We start from the raw sequence: 18,036 nt of genomic DNA, 5'->3' as shown, positions 1-18,036 counted from the left end.
ATTGCTAAAATAACAATAAAATGTTAAATCAAGTATGAAAACAAACATTATTTGTAAACAATATACATTATATTATAGAGAGTAGATTTGTTATTCCAATGAACAAATTATAAATTACTTATTTATAACTAATTGTGTACTTAAAACATTTTTAATATTGTTAATATTTATTATTATATATCATATTACCACGAATATTAAATTTAATAACTAAAATACTTATATATATATATTTCAAAATATTTATATTAAATATTAGTTTCGGGTTTTTCGGGTTACCCATTCGGGTTTGGTTAATAACACTTCGGGTTCGGATATTTTTTATACCACCCTACAAGACCCGTTCGGGTATTTTTATATTTCGGATCGGATAACGGATCAGGTTTTTTGGTTCGGGTTCGGTTCGGATTTCGGATTCCGGATTTTATGCCCAGGCCTAGTTTTATCTATAACAATATTTTAAATATATATTTATGTTTTTCCAAAACGAGTTTGACTTTTAGTCTCGCTTCTGCCCAAGATAAATAATTTGGATTTGGACTATGAATGAGAACTCAATTTTCTTTTACAAACAAGATATGTATTACAGTAATACTGTTTCTCACTTTTGTTTTTTTTTCCACATGATAGAACAATTAAGTTGCTTTAAAAATGATGGAACAATATAAGTTGATGTTTTATTAATCTATTTAATTCATAATTTTTTTTTGGCAACTAATTCATAAAAATTTTAAAAATCTATTTCATTCATCTAAGTACGTTGAACAAAAAAAAATTAATCTAAGTACGAACTCTATAGAGCAAATAGCCGACATAAATCTGAACTGGTTGTCGACACTCTGTGGGTAAGTGGCAGAGCACCTACCTCTTCTTGGAAAATTTTGTGCACTAGGATCTGTTGTTACCGAAAAAAAAGGAGTTGATGTTATTTTCCTTTTATGCGGAAATGGAGCCATTAGTTAGGTGAAAACACAACAAACTGAAATTTTAGTCTTATAAAAAAAATTGATGATAGAAGCAAGTCAGCAATGTATCTATTGATCAAAGGTTTAAAGGTTTCTATACTAAAATTAGGGTTTGTTTCCTAGAGAAAAAAAAAACAATTTCTTATATATTATAGGATGTAAGTCTTTTAAGAGGTTCCAAAATAATGTAGATAGAGATCTGTTTAAAAACTTATCTATCAAAAATGTCGTATATATATCGAAATGTAAGCCGATCTAAGTTTTAGAGAGAGAACTACATCGTAAAATTGCTGTTTGTGAACATGTTCATCATATTTTCATATGCTGCAAATAGTTGATTACATATGATATATGTTATAAGATAATGTAATTGATAATTTGACCAATATAAAAAAGAATCATTGTTTATTTTCATTTCTTCCACAAACCTTTCAATCTTTTTCTTTGTTTTTGAAAACTCTTATATTATATGTACAAGTTATTTTTTTTCAATTTAAAGGTTTTCATATATAGTTTTCAGCCGAATGAACGAAAGGTTTAGGTATTGCCATTAACCACTCTAAACATATGCATTTTGGAATTGTATTTATTTTTATTTTTTTGAAAGAATGTTAAATTTATTCAAATAAAAAAAAGGCTTTTGTACAACTAGTGCATCTTTAGTTTAAACAAGAGTGATACCTTTTAACCCAAAAACAGTGGTTAAGCTTGCCTAATCTCTAGTCGAAAACCAAACCGCCATTGTGTTGTTGAAAACTGTTCCTCCTCTTCCATGCAGTGAACTGATTCGGTTTCCTAGCTGCTTGTCGATGAACTTGGTAATAATGCTCGGGGAACGTTTGACCGTGCCATGTCTTCTACCATTCCTCTCAAGCCAAATAGTGTGCACAGAAACTTGAAATACATATCTGAGGAGGAACTTAGTGTCTCCTTAGAAGGCATTCGTTGATATTAGATCCAGAATTTGATCCCACATGTGTGAGTATCTCTGTCCGAGAAGCTTTCTAGTGAGGTTACTCCATATGGCCTCGGTGAAGGGGCAGCTGAAGAATAGGTGATCTCTGGATTCAGTAGCTGCGTTGCAGAGGATGCACTGAGCATTAGCTTGAGCATTCCACTGCAATAGTCTATCTCCTGTTGCCAAGCGGTTATGTATTTGTATTTATATTTTAAGCTTATGTTAACTTCGATTAAAGAAAACTATGTGTGTTTTATAATGAAAATTTACAATAAATTCTGACTACATCTTTTGAGACAAATATTTTTAGATAGTTTGTTGGGAAATTACCAAAAATAATACATTTTTGGAAAATTGCCAAAAATAATTCATGTTTATCTTAATAGCTTCTACCTTCTTTTTAAACAGAAAAACACTTATAATCATAAGTTCAATTAATCTAGATTTAGTGTTTAGAGTTGAGGGGTAGATGGGATAGGGATTTTTGGAATGTGAAATTTATGATTCTAATAAATATATAAATAAATACTTAATTTTTTAAAAAAAAAAATCTTAACAATAGTTTCAAAAAGAATTTTCGAATTTCAAAAGAAAAAATTGAAAAAGAAATTTCGAAAAATTCAAAAAGAAAATTTAGAAAAAACTCCGAATTTGAAAAGTATAATTAAAAAAAAATTATTATTTTTTATTTTTTAGATAATCATTTATTTTACATATATAAAAGAAGAATATAAGAGTTTTCCTTAATAACAAAAATATTTTTGAAAATGTCTTTTTACTAAAAATAAATATGAATAATGATATCAACAATATGGTAAACATGAAAATTCTCCTAGTTTGTTATTGGAGTGGAGAGAAAATAATTTCCCGAAGAAATTTTTTTAAATTGATATAGGCAATATAAAAAAGTAAGTAGATAGACAAAAGAAAAATTTAGAGTGGAAAATGATTGTCATTAGAAGAACTAGTAAAACAAAAATAATTAGAACAGAGATAAATGACAAAAGGATTATGAATAATAATTTTATGTTATTCATTGTTCTAACAAATAGCAGAAGAAAAAAATAGAACGAGCTAGCTTTTTTGGTCATAAAAAGAAATGTTTAAAACTTCAAGAGATTAGGGCTGCTAGAATATAACGTGAGAAAATTATTGAGAAAGTGACCATTCATTACTAAACGTCGCAAACTTATTTATTAAAAGATTACAAATGACAAAAATAAAAAATGAGCCTACATTGCGTTTCCGACCAACTTCTGTTAAGAGCCGACTCTACGAAAAATATAGTATATATGAGCTCTGATATAATTACTTACTGATAAGAGTTTAGAGAGCTTCATCTTAAAATCAACATAACTAAGGAAATTTGTTCATAATTTTATATATCTGATTTTTAAAAAAAATATTGTTAAACTGATAGCTACATATATCTATAGAATTATATTTTATAAAATGTAAAATATAAAAGGAAATAGACGATATGAAAAATAACTCAAAAGACGATGTAGAAATTTTAAATGGAAATTGTTGTCACTAGAAAAAAAAGATTATGAATAATAATTTTATGTTATTCATTCTTCAAAAGATATCAGAAGAACAAAAAAATGAGTTAGATTTTGTTAAAATTTAGTTTTTTCCAGGAAAATGGTATAAATATTTCCACTTTTTCAGTTAAATGGTAAACTACCAGAAGAATATCAAAATTCTATAAATTTTATTCATTTACTTATAAAACCTTTTGTTTCATGTTTTGATATTTTAAATTAGTACTTTTATTAAACATTTAAAAGTAGTTGATGTTAAACAATTTTTATTGAACTTAACGGACTACAAAAAATGACAAATTTCTCATGGCTAAATTTGTTGAAATCCGTCAGAAATAGACTGTTTTAATGAATTTCTGACGGATACAACAGTCAGATTTAAGTGCTGGAAATTTTTATCTGATAAAAAACGGTTATAAATTTTTAACAAATAACTGATAAATTTTGTTGTCGGAAATTCTTCGATGGCAGTGTGTGTCAGAAATATCCATCAAAACTCTCTGATGAGTATGTATGACGAGTAGTGTGGCCGAAAATTCTGACGAATATAACTGTCAGAAATTTCTAACAGATACATTTATCGAAAATTTTTGACAGATATTTCTGACCGCTAACTTTGTTTGTAAATATTCTGCAAAATTAAATTACAAACGAGTAGAATAATTAAAATACAGTTTTATATTGTCATTAATAAAACATAATACAATACAAGAGAAAACATTTGGAAAAAATAACTGTCAAATGTCTGTCAGAATATATATTTTCTTCTTGTAGTGACATAACATTGATAAAATTAGTTTATCTTAGAGCAACTTTTATGATAACTAAATTTTGATCCGTGCAACCGTGCGGGTGTTCGTTTTCACTTTTATCAACATAAATATTTGTTTTAGAACCACTTAACGTTAATCATATATTTAAATGTTTATATAACCATTTCAAATACAATAATTTATAATTTACGTGTTATAATTAATCAATTGTGTAAAACCGTATGTATTTGTCACTTCTTATTATATATTTATTTTTATTGTATTTGGATTTAGCTATTAAGCATATGTTCATGATAAAACATATTTGAAAATTATCTTGTATCTAATTTAAGGTAAATTTTGACTCGTCTTTGAAAGTCGGACACTTTTATGTTTATTCAATTTAGATAATATATTATTGTATATACAAAAGTCTAAGATATTTTAATTTTTCGACATGAACTATATAGTTTGCTAATTTTAACCCATTATGACATCATATTTAAAATAAAAAGATATCATGATTAAAGTAGTTAGAAAGATTTTATATTATTAGCTTTAATGAAATACATATTAATTTTATATATGTGTTATATATTTTGCTAATGTTAACCCGTCTTACCAACATATTATATTTTATTTTTGAACATAAATATTTTATACTTACGAAAATAAAATATATAAATTTATCAATTTGATACTATTTATTATATTTAGCTCAATATAATATTTTTCTTTCAATATGATTGATTATGATTATATAATAGATAAGATATGGTATAGTTTTTTATTTTTCATTTTATAAACGATAATTGAATATATTAATGTATAATAATATTTCAAACTAATTTCGAAATTAGTGAAATTATTTAAATATAATTTTGAAAATGAAGATCTTCTAAAAATATTCTAAACAGTTGATTAATTATAACATGTAAACTATAAAATTATTGTATTTGAAATAATTATATAAATATTTAAATATATGATTAACTTTAAAAGTGTATATTACCAATGATCTAAAATGAATATTTCTGTATATAAAATGAAAACAAACATCCGCGTGGTTACGTGGATCAAGATCTAGTTTATATTTAAAATGAAATATATCAAAAGATATTATAATTAAAATATTTTTAAGATTCTATATATTATTATTAGTCTTAATAAAATATATTTAATAAAAAATTTAAGTGATAGTACAATTAAAAAATCACATGTGAAAGAACTCATGACTTCTATTTTAATTGATAAGATTTCTAATAAAGTTTCTAAGTATTAAATAAATAATAAAAATGAAAGGTGGGGAGAGTGAGTGAGAAAATTGTGGAAAGAATAGTATAATTGTCGATACCCAACAAAAGAATTTAGATACTTTACTAGTATGTATCAGTTAGTGATTAATGCATCACTTTTCATCGGATTAAAATTTATTTAAGATTAAAATTATACTAAATTAAAAAAAAAAAGAAATTATACTAAATTATTACTTGATCAGTTGCTACCTCGTCTAGCATTTCCTCAAGGCGGCCCTAAGAAGCGAAGTCGCATATGTCACATTAATCTTGGTACCATGTGAGCCAAGGCGGCCCTAAGAAGTAGTCGCATATGTCATTATAAATCTTGGTACCATGTGAGCCATTGGTTGGGTCCAGCAAATGGCTATTCAAATTCAATTTATATACTCTCAGTTTAAGTTTAAGACTTTTTCAGCCATTTTCATATTTTTCCTCAGATATATTACATTTTTGAGTTAATTTGCTCAAAATACATAAAAAAATAAGAAATTAACTATCTACCCTAAACAGTAAAACTAGACAGGTAGAGGTAGGTAGAGAACATATAAAATGACAATTATATCCTTGATAATCAATTTAAACAAAAAAAAAACTGCAACTTCTGAGCGGAAGGAGAGAGAGAGCTGGACGGAGGAAGCGGATCGATTGGTGGAAACGCTCGGCGGTGGAGGCGGGGAATCCAGAGACGAGTGCGGCGGAGGTAAAAGAAGGAGAGAGGGGAGAAAACAAAATAACAAAGAAACGTCAGATGAGTTATCATCTAGGCTCTTCTCGTCGGGATAGAAGTACATGCCCCTCTCAAATCCTTTCCTCTCATCAAAACTAAACCCTAACCCCCCATATGGATTAGTAAACCCATGGACAAAGAATTACGTCGTCGTCGATTTCGGTTCCGGCGTGAGAGACGATAGAGATTACGTCGTCGTCGATAGAGGTATCAGGGGTATCGCTCGTCGGAGAGGGTAAGAGCTGAGAGAGGAGTTCAGGGTGGCCGGACGACATCGTCGTGGAGCTGTGCCATGAGGAGGTGGATCTCTTGGTGGAGACGCTCGGGGGATCCGGAGACGAGTGCGGCAGTAGAGGCAGATCGCTTGGCGGTGGAGACGGGGCACCCAGAGACGCTTGCGGCGGTGGAGGCGGAGATCCGAAGAGCTAGGAGAAGAGCTCGGGGTGGGAGACGATGTCGTGGCGTTGAGGGCTCGGTGTTGTGCTTCAGTGGCGTTGATGATGCTTACGCGACAGTAAGGTCAAATATTTTTTTAGTTAATTAACTCCTTTGTCTCTTCTTTACGCTTTATTTTGTTCTACTACTTCATCTCTTTCTAGGTGAAATGTTTTTTTTTTAAAGAAAAGGGGGATAATTTGCTAAATTGGGGGTTTAGTGTGATTTTAGTTTTGAGATGGTTACTTAGCTTATTCGATGCTCCATTCTTGCAATCTCAGATCAATTTTCTTGATTTGTGTTAATTGGTTTCTGTTTTTTCTTTCATTCATTTCTAATAAAAGAGCTTTGATGTTTGATCGGTCCTCTTAAAAATAATAACATAAGATGTTTGTTGTTCTGCTTGTGCTTTCAGGGATATAGGGGTGGGTGTAGACGTCGTGGCGGAGCTGGGCGGAGGAGAAGATGGCGGAGGAAAAGGAAGGAGAGAGGAAGAAAAGAATGATTGGTAGATAAGGGTATTAGTGTCATACAATTTTAAGAACAGTTTCTAATAGTGTCAAATGGTAGATCACTAATTAGCCAATATTGTATGTGTATACAATGCAAATACACTACATTTTTCTTAATCCTACTACACAGATCATAAATATATTTAGCAAATAAATAAGTACTAGTAATACATATTTATGGCTGACAAAAAGAAAACATATTCATGACTGACAGTGTGTAGCTAGTTTCCTACGAGAGATATAAAATGAAATAAACATGCAACTCATAAAATAAAAATTAAAGGACAAATTATATATACTTTTGATTAGACAATAAATGATCTTACGATCGATGGGTTAATATGGCACTAAACATGCGATCAATAATGTGTTAAAATAATGGGTTATAAGCAGTACTAGATTTTGATCCGCGCTTTGGAAGCACAGAATATTTTACGATAAAAAATTTCACTAATAACTTAACAAATATTTTGGTAATTTTTAAAAGAGTGTGTATTTAATATATTTTTGCATTTAAATCAGTGTTTTTAAATTCAACCCGATTGTGACTAAACCCGTTAATCCGGAGATCTGACAATTCAATTTTAGTTTTTAAAATATTCATATTAAAAAAATCACTAAAATCCGAGAATAACCGATTGAACTGATGGATGACCGATATGTAATCTAATTAGATTTAAATTGTAATAGTTTCATAATTTGTAATCTTATAATCCAAATTTTAAAGTTCATTATTTTGCAATTTATGAAAATATGACGTTTCTACAAAATTTTAAAGAGAAAATGATAGATATAAAATAATTTGATTAATTATTGTATTGTTTGGAAAAATTGATAGTAATATAAAAAAATATTTTGTTTGGAAACATTGATAATAGTATAAAGAAATAAAGTATAAAGGTGTATTTAATTTAAAAACTTACAAAATAAATGTTAGGTCCAACAGAATGTTTCTGTTTTAATAAGATATATAAGAATCGACCATTCCTTTGGTTTTCTAATCATGAATGATAAAATCCACTGGATTGTATGATTTTCATCCTGTTTTGATTGCACTGTCAAAAAAAAGAAACTCTCTGGATTGTATGGTTTTCATCCTGTTTGGATTTTGGTATCTTTTAAAACTTTATAGCTTTGTCCAGCTTTTGCATAGAACCTGTTCTTTTACTATACTCCCTCCTGTTCTTATTAGCCCTGTTCGGCGGACAAAAGCTGCGGTAACAATGACGATCAATATTTCTTTGGCCGTGTAAATCGTAGCGCATTTAATTATATAGGTGAAGACAAACTGTTCAATCGCCGGGCGGCAGCCTTCCAAATTAAATTAAAGTCGTCAGCGTCCTTTTTCTCTCACCATCGAAATGCTACAGTTTTTATCTTTTTGTTTTTATGCGTTTGTTGGCCGAACACAAATATTATAACCATCTCCAACCCTACTTCATTTTTTACTTTTTACTTCATTTTGAAGAAAATTTTGCTCCAACCCTACTTTATTTTTTGCTTCAAAATAAAGTAATGAACAGTATTGCTTCAAATTTGAAGATCTACAGTACATATCTTCATTTTTTTTAAGATAAACTTTTTCATTGTAAATTGGTCCTTAACTTTTATTTATTCTTATCTTTTGCCAAAATAAACAATATGCTTTAATATAATCCAATTAATTTCTAATTTCAGTTGTTATTTTCATTATATCAATTTAAAATATTAAATATACTTAAAATTTATACTAATAAATAAAATAAACTTACTTAATTAAGATAAAAAGTCAAATACATAATTAATAACACAAAACTAAACATATAAAACTTATAAATACAACATAAACTAAAACTTAGTAATCTGGTAAATCATTTGTTTATTAACACTAAACATATAAAATCTAATGTTTTTTTTATTTATTTATGTTTGGTGTAATAATTTTATTATAAGATATGTTGAACATGTTGAATTATGTTAAAACGAAGTAGTTGAGCGAAATTAGTAAATGTAAAAAACTAGAAGGTGTTATTAATAACTAATGATAAAATGGAGAAATGAAATATTTAAAATATTCATTTTACAAGAAAGAAATGAAATAAACCATTAGAATAAAAATTGCTTCATTTGTTTTTTCATTTTAAAAAAAATGCATATTTGAAGAAAAAAATGAAATCAACCATTGAAGATAAGTAGTTTTATAAAAAAATTGTTTCATAGTATAATTAGTTTTAACATTTCAATATAATTTTATGTTCATTGAATAGTGTTTGACTAATTAAATTATATTGACTATTTTATAATTGGTTGAAGTTAAATGATATTTTTAACAAATAATCATTATTTTAATATTAATATTTTTAGCCAAAACTACCTACAATTTGAAATAGAAGGAATATTAATTAACATGTAACAAATAAGACTCTTAACAAGAGATGAACATCAACAACACCTTCATGATAATTATTGAAAGTTTGAAACTGATACGAGTAACCTCTAGGGTAAGGCTAAAACTTGTCCATACAACAAAGTCAAATGCACTGTCGTACCATTTATGTCGCAGACGTTGAAGAGTCGACAGCAATTTACTTTTGACCCATGTACGTGGAAGTGACAGCTGTACCGGATATTGTGGATTCCGGTGACTATTCAAAGCTATCGGTTTCGATTTTTCTGGTGGAGGTGACAACTGTACCGGATATTGGGGATTCCGGCTCGGTCGCTATATTGAAATTTCAGGATCGTATGATTCCGTAACCGACACTTTCTGTTAAACTATTTTGTTTGAAGAATTTTTTTGATACGTTTTAATTTTAAGAAATTAGAAAATTAAAGTCTTAGAACATCTAAAAATAACTCTCTATTTTAAGATATTTTTTTCCAAAAGTAAAACTTCAATTTGTTTTTCAAAAAATTACTCAATATTCCTTATATTTGTTATAGATAATAGTTAATGTAGATTCATAAATCTTTTATAAATAACTAAAACATATATAAACATATTACAATAATATTAATTAATAAAATCTTACACTATAATATAATTATAATAAAATAAATAAATAAATATTAAAATACAAGAAAATATCACATTTCATAAAATTATTTCTGTAATGTTCCATCTTTAGTTACACAAAATTTGATTAGATAATATTTTAGATATTTAGGAGGTTCCGAAGCAATTCTATCAGACCAGTAACGTTGTATAATAATTTTTTCTTCATGTATTTTAAAAAAACTATTAAGTTTTTTTTTGTAATATTTTTGTTGTCTAATTCTAGGTTAAAATAATATAATTTTTAAAATTTTGATTTTATTATTATATGTAAAACTTGAATTTACAAAAATAAATCTGAAATAATTATGAGATGTAAAAGATTTAAAGATTAAAACTATAAACAAAAAAAATACTTAAGAATAACTGTGAAATGTGATGTGTAATTAATTGTAATGACCAAAATACAAATGAAAAGACAAAACTTCAATGAAGTTTCGAAAAGTGTAACTTCTAAATTTAATGTTTTAATGAAATTTCTAAACTCTAAATTCGAAGTTTTAGTATATCTTTTTGGAAAGAAAAAACTGTATATTTAAAATTATAGAAAATATATATTTAAAGTTATATAGAGTTTTTTCTAGAGGATCTCGTCGCATGGTTCTTTACCTAGTTACATGGATATAACTATAAGGAAAAGGGCCGCTTAATATGTAGTTTTCAAACGTGGACTCGAATTCGATGTGGGTTTCAAAAGTGAAGATAGTCTAGGAAAAATAAATTGTAGAAACCAACGGCATTAAATTACTAGCTGAAAAAAAATTTAATTATTTAGAATAAATAATCTGATTTATTTTACTTAGATAAAAATGTAAAGCTAATATAATTTTTTTGAAACCTTTTTCAATAAAGCTAATATAATTCCAACCTGATTTTATAGACGAGTTAATTAAAGGTGCAACTTGTATCCAAGATTAAGAATGTTATGAATTAGAAGAATTAAGAAAAATGGAATTAACGTAAATGATATACTAGAAGTTATGGAATAAAAATATGGAATTCTGTTCCATCACATGTCATGAATCTTTTATAACTGCATTTCATTTTTTTTCATCTATTCCGAAAAAAATAATTGGAATGACATTTGACTTATATTCAATTTAAAAGGTAAAAAAATTAGAAGCAGTAGAAATAAGTCATTCCATATAGTTTTATTCTAAAAATTAGTAATCCAGTTGCACCCTAAACATAGTAGGATTGAGATGAATAAATGTTTTCAAATGAAAGCTTATGATTCATAAACAGACAAGAAACCATTATGGCATTATCTCACATTTTTTTATTAACATCTATCTCACACTTGTTTTAAGTGGTTTAAATTCTAGTTTGATATTAAAACTAATCTTGACCCGTGCATCAACACGGGTTATTTATAAATATAAATATATATATATACATACATGTATATAATTCCAAAATTGTATGCCTAAGTTTAAATATTTTGTATTATTTTTTTAATTTCATTTATTCCATTTCATTTGGCAGAAAAATCGAACTCTAAACATTAAGATAAATGTGTTGAAAGGTTCGAGCGTAAAAATATGATATTTTGTTACTTTAGTTGAAAGGTACATGTAGTTTTATTTTAGGTTCTAGAGATTAAAAAATTGGTTGTAAATACTTTTCATAAAAATTGTAAAAATGATTTTGTATTAAACATTCTGTGATTTTAGACTTTTTAAATATATTATGTTTTCATATTATTAATCAGTTAGTTTGTATTGTTTTGAAGCAATATAATAATTATAGATGATTTGATGACTATATTTACCTAAATATAGAAAGCAACTGTTCTTACAATTATTTTGATAGGGATTTTATAACAGATTGATTTTTAAATTTTGATTTCTCCACATACTAACCAAAAAATTTAGTTCAAATACTAAATAAAATGGATTTTTATTCTACGATTATATACATCATACGAAGTGTTATGTCTAAAAAAGATTGATAGGTTGTACAAATTTTCTTATTGACATCCATAACAGACGAATGACTGTGGATCTTAAACTCACACTAGGAATTTGGTAGTGATTGTTTAAAGCTATATCATTTAGAGCTAAATAAAAAATTCAACGGCCTAAATTCTACAGTAATTTTTTTTTACAGTTACAACCGATTCAATCACCCCTTTATTCTTCCTAGAGCCCATTTTAGGCCCATGTTTATCCTTCGATATCAATACTATTAATTTTGGAACATGCCCCATTGATATTTGTTGGGTCCAATTTAAAATATAACTGCATCTAAAGTATATATATCTAATCTTTGTAACCATAACTACCTTTATTAAAGTGACAACATATTTTGTAACCTTTACAGTTTATTTCCAAAACATTCAGGATCCACTCCTCTCTCGAATATATAAATTAGTCAGACGGTTTGAGGTTTTTTGATGATAGAAATAAATATCTAATATATGGACTCTATTAATTAAACTGTCGATGATGATAAAAGGAAAAAAAAATAAACAATTAAACTGGCGACTACTTTTGATCTGAGAGCGTACGTTTTCATTTAAGTTATAGTTTTGTAGAGTTAATGCCCCTTTGTAACATTGTCAAATAACTTTATTATAGGTAAATTTAGAAAAAAATATATTTATAGGTATATGATTTGTAATTCAAAAATTCGTATACCCATTCGATTCTTGGTTTGCTTTCCAATTTTTTTATTTTGAAAATATGATATACTCGGTTATTTATGAATTTTGGTCAGTTTTAGTTTATGTTTTTCGATTTTATACAGTTTTGTTCCTTGATTATGGATACATGTTCCATATCTATACAATTAAAAAAGATCATGTCCAATTGATAAATATTTGACCCAACTATTTTTAGAACCCACTTTTCTCTATAGTAGGCCTGGTATTTTAACGTGGACCCGAAAACCCAAACCGGAACCGATCCGAAAATACCTAACTCGAACCAAAAAAATTACAAGTATCTTTTAGGTCAAATTTTTTTTTACCCGAATAGACCCGTACCCAAAAAGAACTGATCCAAATAGATTTGTAACCGACTTAAAAACATGTATATTTAAAACTATGATTTTTTGTGTTTTGTTTTATATATATTGTTTTTTATTTAGTTGAAATATATTTTGTTAATAATATTTATTATTATTTTGTAACATTTTTAAGTAATATGAAGTTTTAAAATGTAAAACTTAGAGTTTAAAAATGTTTTATGTTAATTATTAATAGCTTAATTTAAATTATTTTGTAAATATTTAGAAATATATTACAAATATTGAATAAAATTGAGCGAGTTCGGATATGTCATGTCTTTGTTAAATTTTAAATATCTGAATTTTTTTGTGTTTTGTTTTATATATATTGTTTTTTATTTAGTTGAAATATATTTTGTTAATAATATTTATTATTATTTTGTAACATTTTCAAGTAATATGAAGTTTTAAAATGTAAAACTTAGAGTTTAAAAATGTTTTATGTTAATTATTAATAGCTTAATTTAAATTATTTTGTAAATATTTAGAAATATATTACAAATATTGAATAAAATTGAGCGAGTTTGGATATGTCATGTCTTTGTTAAATTTTAAATATCTGAATCCAACCTGAAATTTATGGATATTTTACAGATATTGAAATTATAGATCCGACCCGACAAAACCTGACAAGACCCGACCCAAACCGATCCGAAAGATATATAGATCTAAATTTCCAGGATCCAAAAGATCCGGTTTCGACATGACCCGATCCGAACCTGATCAAAGGACCCGAATACCCAGACCTACTCTATAGATAAAAATTGTCAGACTAACTTTAACGTGAGTGAATACGGTATCATATAACAATTTATGTAGGCAATATGTATGATGATACAAACTTGCATAGGTTTAATAACAAAAACATTTTCTCTTTAATGTCTGTGTTTTTTTTTAAATAAGTCAATCATATTTTTTTACAAAATTTTGGTCATTTGATTTTTTAAAAATTGTAATTTTTATATAAAAAGACACAAATATAAAAAATTAAATTTTGCAAAAAAACATAAAACAATAAATATGCCCGCCCTTTAAAGGTCGGATCAAAATCTAGTTCATCCTTTAAATTATTCCCCTGCTCAGATAGAGTTATCAAAGGCTCGAGCCTTATAGCAGGCTTCGACCCACTGGGTTTTCTTCTTAGCTCGTTATTGGATCCAGCAATTGTCTTCTAGCCCTTTTAGTGATGGCACTGAATCTAAAAGTGCGGAAATTCGAGCCAATCCCTTAAGATCTTTCTATTTAATACTCCTCGGTTCTCCAATCGATGTCATGTTCGATTCAAAGATAGTGACTAGTATGTGCTTGGATTTGACGTGATTGGACCTCTACTTTTTAATAGTGCGGCTGAGATTTACCGGATGTAGGGAATTATGATTGTATTTCCTTGAAAACTGCTTTCAAACCGTTATTTTCTTATTTAAACCAAGTTATCTTTTGGGAGAATTTGCTCAATATACAAAACACTAAAGAAAATAATGAATATATCACTGATTTTGACATAATTAGTTAACTAACATTTATGACCCAAATAATCCGGTTATATCTCTGTCTTTAACAATTGCCCAATTTCATAAAGAGGTAGTGTTGATGACATCAACAATTTGAGATATGATCAAAATTACCGCTTGCTATTCATTCTAGAAGCATTATAAAACATCCACATCGTACTCATATTTACCGTATACGTAGTTATTGTGTTTAGTATATGTGACAATGTGTGGATAAAAAAATAAAATATTTTTTTCCATTAAATAGTCTATTCCATTTTCTAAACATTGTAAATCCATTTCGATAACAAGTAAGAACCACATAGTGAAGAAGATGAATGCAGATCCTAACCTCACCCCTACCCTCTAAACACTAAACCTTAAGCTATACTAACCCAAAACCCAATTGTAAACCCTAAACCCAAATATCAAATATGAAAATAATACATAATATTATGTTATATTAGACTATACTATATAAATAAAACTATAATTATAGAATAGACTTAGATTTGTAAACTAGAAAGTGGTAAAAAAAAATTTGTCAAGCAATCGATGGTGATAGTAGTACCAATTGTACATGTATAGGTGATTAAAGCGTAGTAACAAGAATTACATTCATCAATATAAATGAAAAGTAGAGATTTACATGTTATTACTTTTCTTACGAATAGTATAGTAATACAAGAACCGTTCCATACTGTTTGATTTGTTACTATTGAAGGATACGATATATTGTTGATTTTAAAAGAAATGGTATATAAATACAAGAGTGAGAAGTGATTATATCTTAGATAGTATTGTAATCTAACACAAATAGGTACACTAATTAAAATATACTATACTAAAATTTTTATCACCGAATATAGTATAGTCAGGGAATCATCTTCCACACGTCAACACTCATTTACTGGTCCGCCATCATCACTAAACCACCAGATTTGCATAACAGCCGGAGTACCTGTTGGTGAAAGATTCTGAAACAAAAACAAAATATAAAATAAAGGTATATACGCAACTACTCTTTTGATTTCTTAGGATTCTCATCGTCCAAATAATCAGCTTTGAAAAAGAAATAATAGAAAATTTCTTGGCAAATATAAAAGCAAAAGAAATAAAACTAAGATTCAAGTATTTATCATAACAACCGGGCTTCGTAGCCTGGTGGTAATGGAACTTCGGCTGAGGTGCCCGCCACCCAGCTTCGAAACCCGGCCACAGCGATTTAACATCCTTACTGCTGGGGCGCTGGACCCCTTCGTGGGATATTTGGGAAAGTGGCTGCCCAGACACCAGAGATATCAAAAAAAAAAGTATTTATCATAACAAAAATGGAGGTTTGAGAAGATGAGAAAGAAGAAAGAGAAAAGAGGTTATTCGGTAAGTTTAGAAGGGTAGTTTAGTATATATTTCATAAAATATGTTGAATATCTTAGTCAACTTTTTTTTAGTTAGATATTTAATTATAAATTTTTTTGTTGTATATACAATGCAATTCCCCTTATCTTTTCCTTTTCTTCTTTGCCTTTCCTTCTATTATTTCTCCTTTTTCTGTGTTTCAAAAAGAAACCCTCTCTTCTGGGTCTAATAATGACTGATATTGAACCTATCGGATTCTTCATGTTATAAATGCTATCTCATGTAAATTATAGTGTTCCCGGTTTGTTTATCAGAAAATGTAATGTCCGTTTTAATTGATAATTTTATATCTTATAATATATAGTAGTAGATGAATGTTTGAAAATATGCAATAGTAAATTTACAATTTGTTTTATCAAATTAAATGATACAGACGTTCTAATTAAATGTCATAAGTAGAGTGTATGTGGCTTTAAGGCACATTGAATCATTTTTAAGTAATTTGTTATGAATACTGTATAATATATGGAATAAATTTTAAATTAATCTTGTAATATTTCAAGTTTAAGTTTTGTATAATATGCTCATTTATATTTAGTTATTTAAATAAAACTGTATTATTAGGATATTATAAGTTAAATAATAACATACATTTAATAAAATTTCTAATTATGTTCTAAACTAGGTGTCTTACCCGCACTTGCGGGTTTAATAATTTTTTAAAATTATAAATAGATATATTATCAATTCAAAACATTAGAATAAATTATTTTTATGCTTTTAAAATTTTAAAAAATTAATTCAATATTAAAGTTTATTTTGTACGATAATTGTTTTTAATTTTAATAATATACATTTTATTACGTAAAATAAACATAAAACATTCATATATACATAAAACTACATAGATAGATTTATATTTACTTTTAAAATATTATGATATAAAATATTTTTGGGTAACACAATATATAATTTTTTAGATAAAGATGATTATAAAATTAATTAAATTCGTTTTTAATAAATAATTTTAATGATTTAGACCATTATCAGATGACGTCAGTTCCTAATTGCTCTATCTAATGGATTCCCCGTCCTAGGTGTTTTGTCCGCCTATGGGGACAAAAACATTTTATAATTATTTATTAATAAATGCATTACTAATAAAAATAGTATAGTTATAAATCATAATTTTTTTTTTCATTTGAAAATTCTTACGTATTACAACTTTAAAAATGTTCATTCATTATATTCATTATTAATAAATAAATCTTAAAAATCACTTAATATTTTTTTTATTATATAAATTAAGAATTTTACTTGAATAATATGTGTCTTTTTTTAATTTTTGAATTTTTTATTAAAAGTTTTTTCGGATTACAACACAATATATAAAAATAAATTTAAAATTAATAATAGTAAGAATTATCCAAACTCTTATAATATAGATGTTAAATAAAAAATAATTTATTTCAAATTCGTTTTTATTTTTAGCTTAATTATATATTTTATTCATTAAGGGTAATATCGATATTAACCACTTCAACTTTTAACGTGAGAGCTCTGTTGCGAAAAATCACTTCGCAAATAATAGTATAGATAGAAAATCACACTTGAAATAGATCATTACATATATTTTAATAGATAAATGTTTTTATTTGAGATAGAAACGAATATTATTAGAAACCTTATTTTGAGAACTTCTTGCAATAAGAGTGCTCTTAGATGGGATATCTGCGTCGGGTTGTTCGTAGCCAAGTGGCTGCTGAGCTCTGCCTTCGGGCCCTGACGTCTGGAGTTCGACTCCTACTTACCTCAGTTTGAGGATTAAAGGTCTAAAATTGACCAGTTGACAAAAAAAAAAAAGATGGGATATCTGCATTGTTGACCAAAAAAAAAAAAGATGGGGTATCTGCAATTACTAACTCATTCTTTCAAGAAAAAAAATCATCTTTT

General features: G+C 27.2%; 1 protein-coding gene across 1 annotated transcript; it reads left to right on the top strand.

The window, feature by feature from the left end:
• The first annotated feature begins 6,065 nt into the window (after positions 1–6,065).
• LOC130509531 (uncharacterized) lies at positions 6,066–7,315 on the top strand. The gene is made up of 2 exons (XM_057005671.1): positions 6,066–6,763; positions 7,095–7,315. The coding sequence occupies exons 1-2, from the start codon at positions 6,537–6,539 to the stop codon at positions 7,189–7,191; spliced, it is 324 nt and encodes a 107-aa protein (XP_056861651.1). The 5' UTR covers positions 6,066–6,536; the 3' UTR covers positions 7,192–7,315.
• The last annotated feature ends 10,721 nt before the right edge of the window (positions 7,316–18,036 follow it).

This window comes from Raphanus sativus, chromosome 3, assembly GCF_000801105.2.
Source record: "Raphanus sativus cultivar WK10039 chromosome 3, ASM80110v3, whole genome shotgun sequence".
Taxonomy (NCBI): domain Eukaryota; kingdom Viridiplantae; phylum Streptophyta; class Magnoliopsida; order Brassicales; family Brassicaceae; genus Raphanus; species Raphanus sativus.
The sequence above is the reverse complement of the archived record's forward strand: the minus strand, read 5'-3'. Positions and strand labels throughout refer to the sequence as shown.

What these genes read in the sequence shown, in the direction of transcription:
- LOC130509531 (XM_057005671.1), top strand. Translation starts at nt 6,537, where the DNA reads ATGAGGAGGTGGATCTCTTGGTGGAGACGCTCGGGGGATCCGGAGACG. An exon ending in GATGCTTACGCGACAGTAAG is followed by an intron (nt 6,764 to 7,094) that starts GTCAAATATTTT and finishes TTGTGCTTTCAG; the next exon opens with GGATATAGGGGTGGGTGTAG.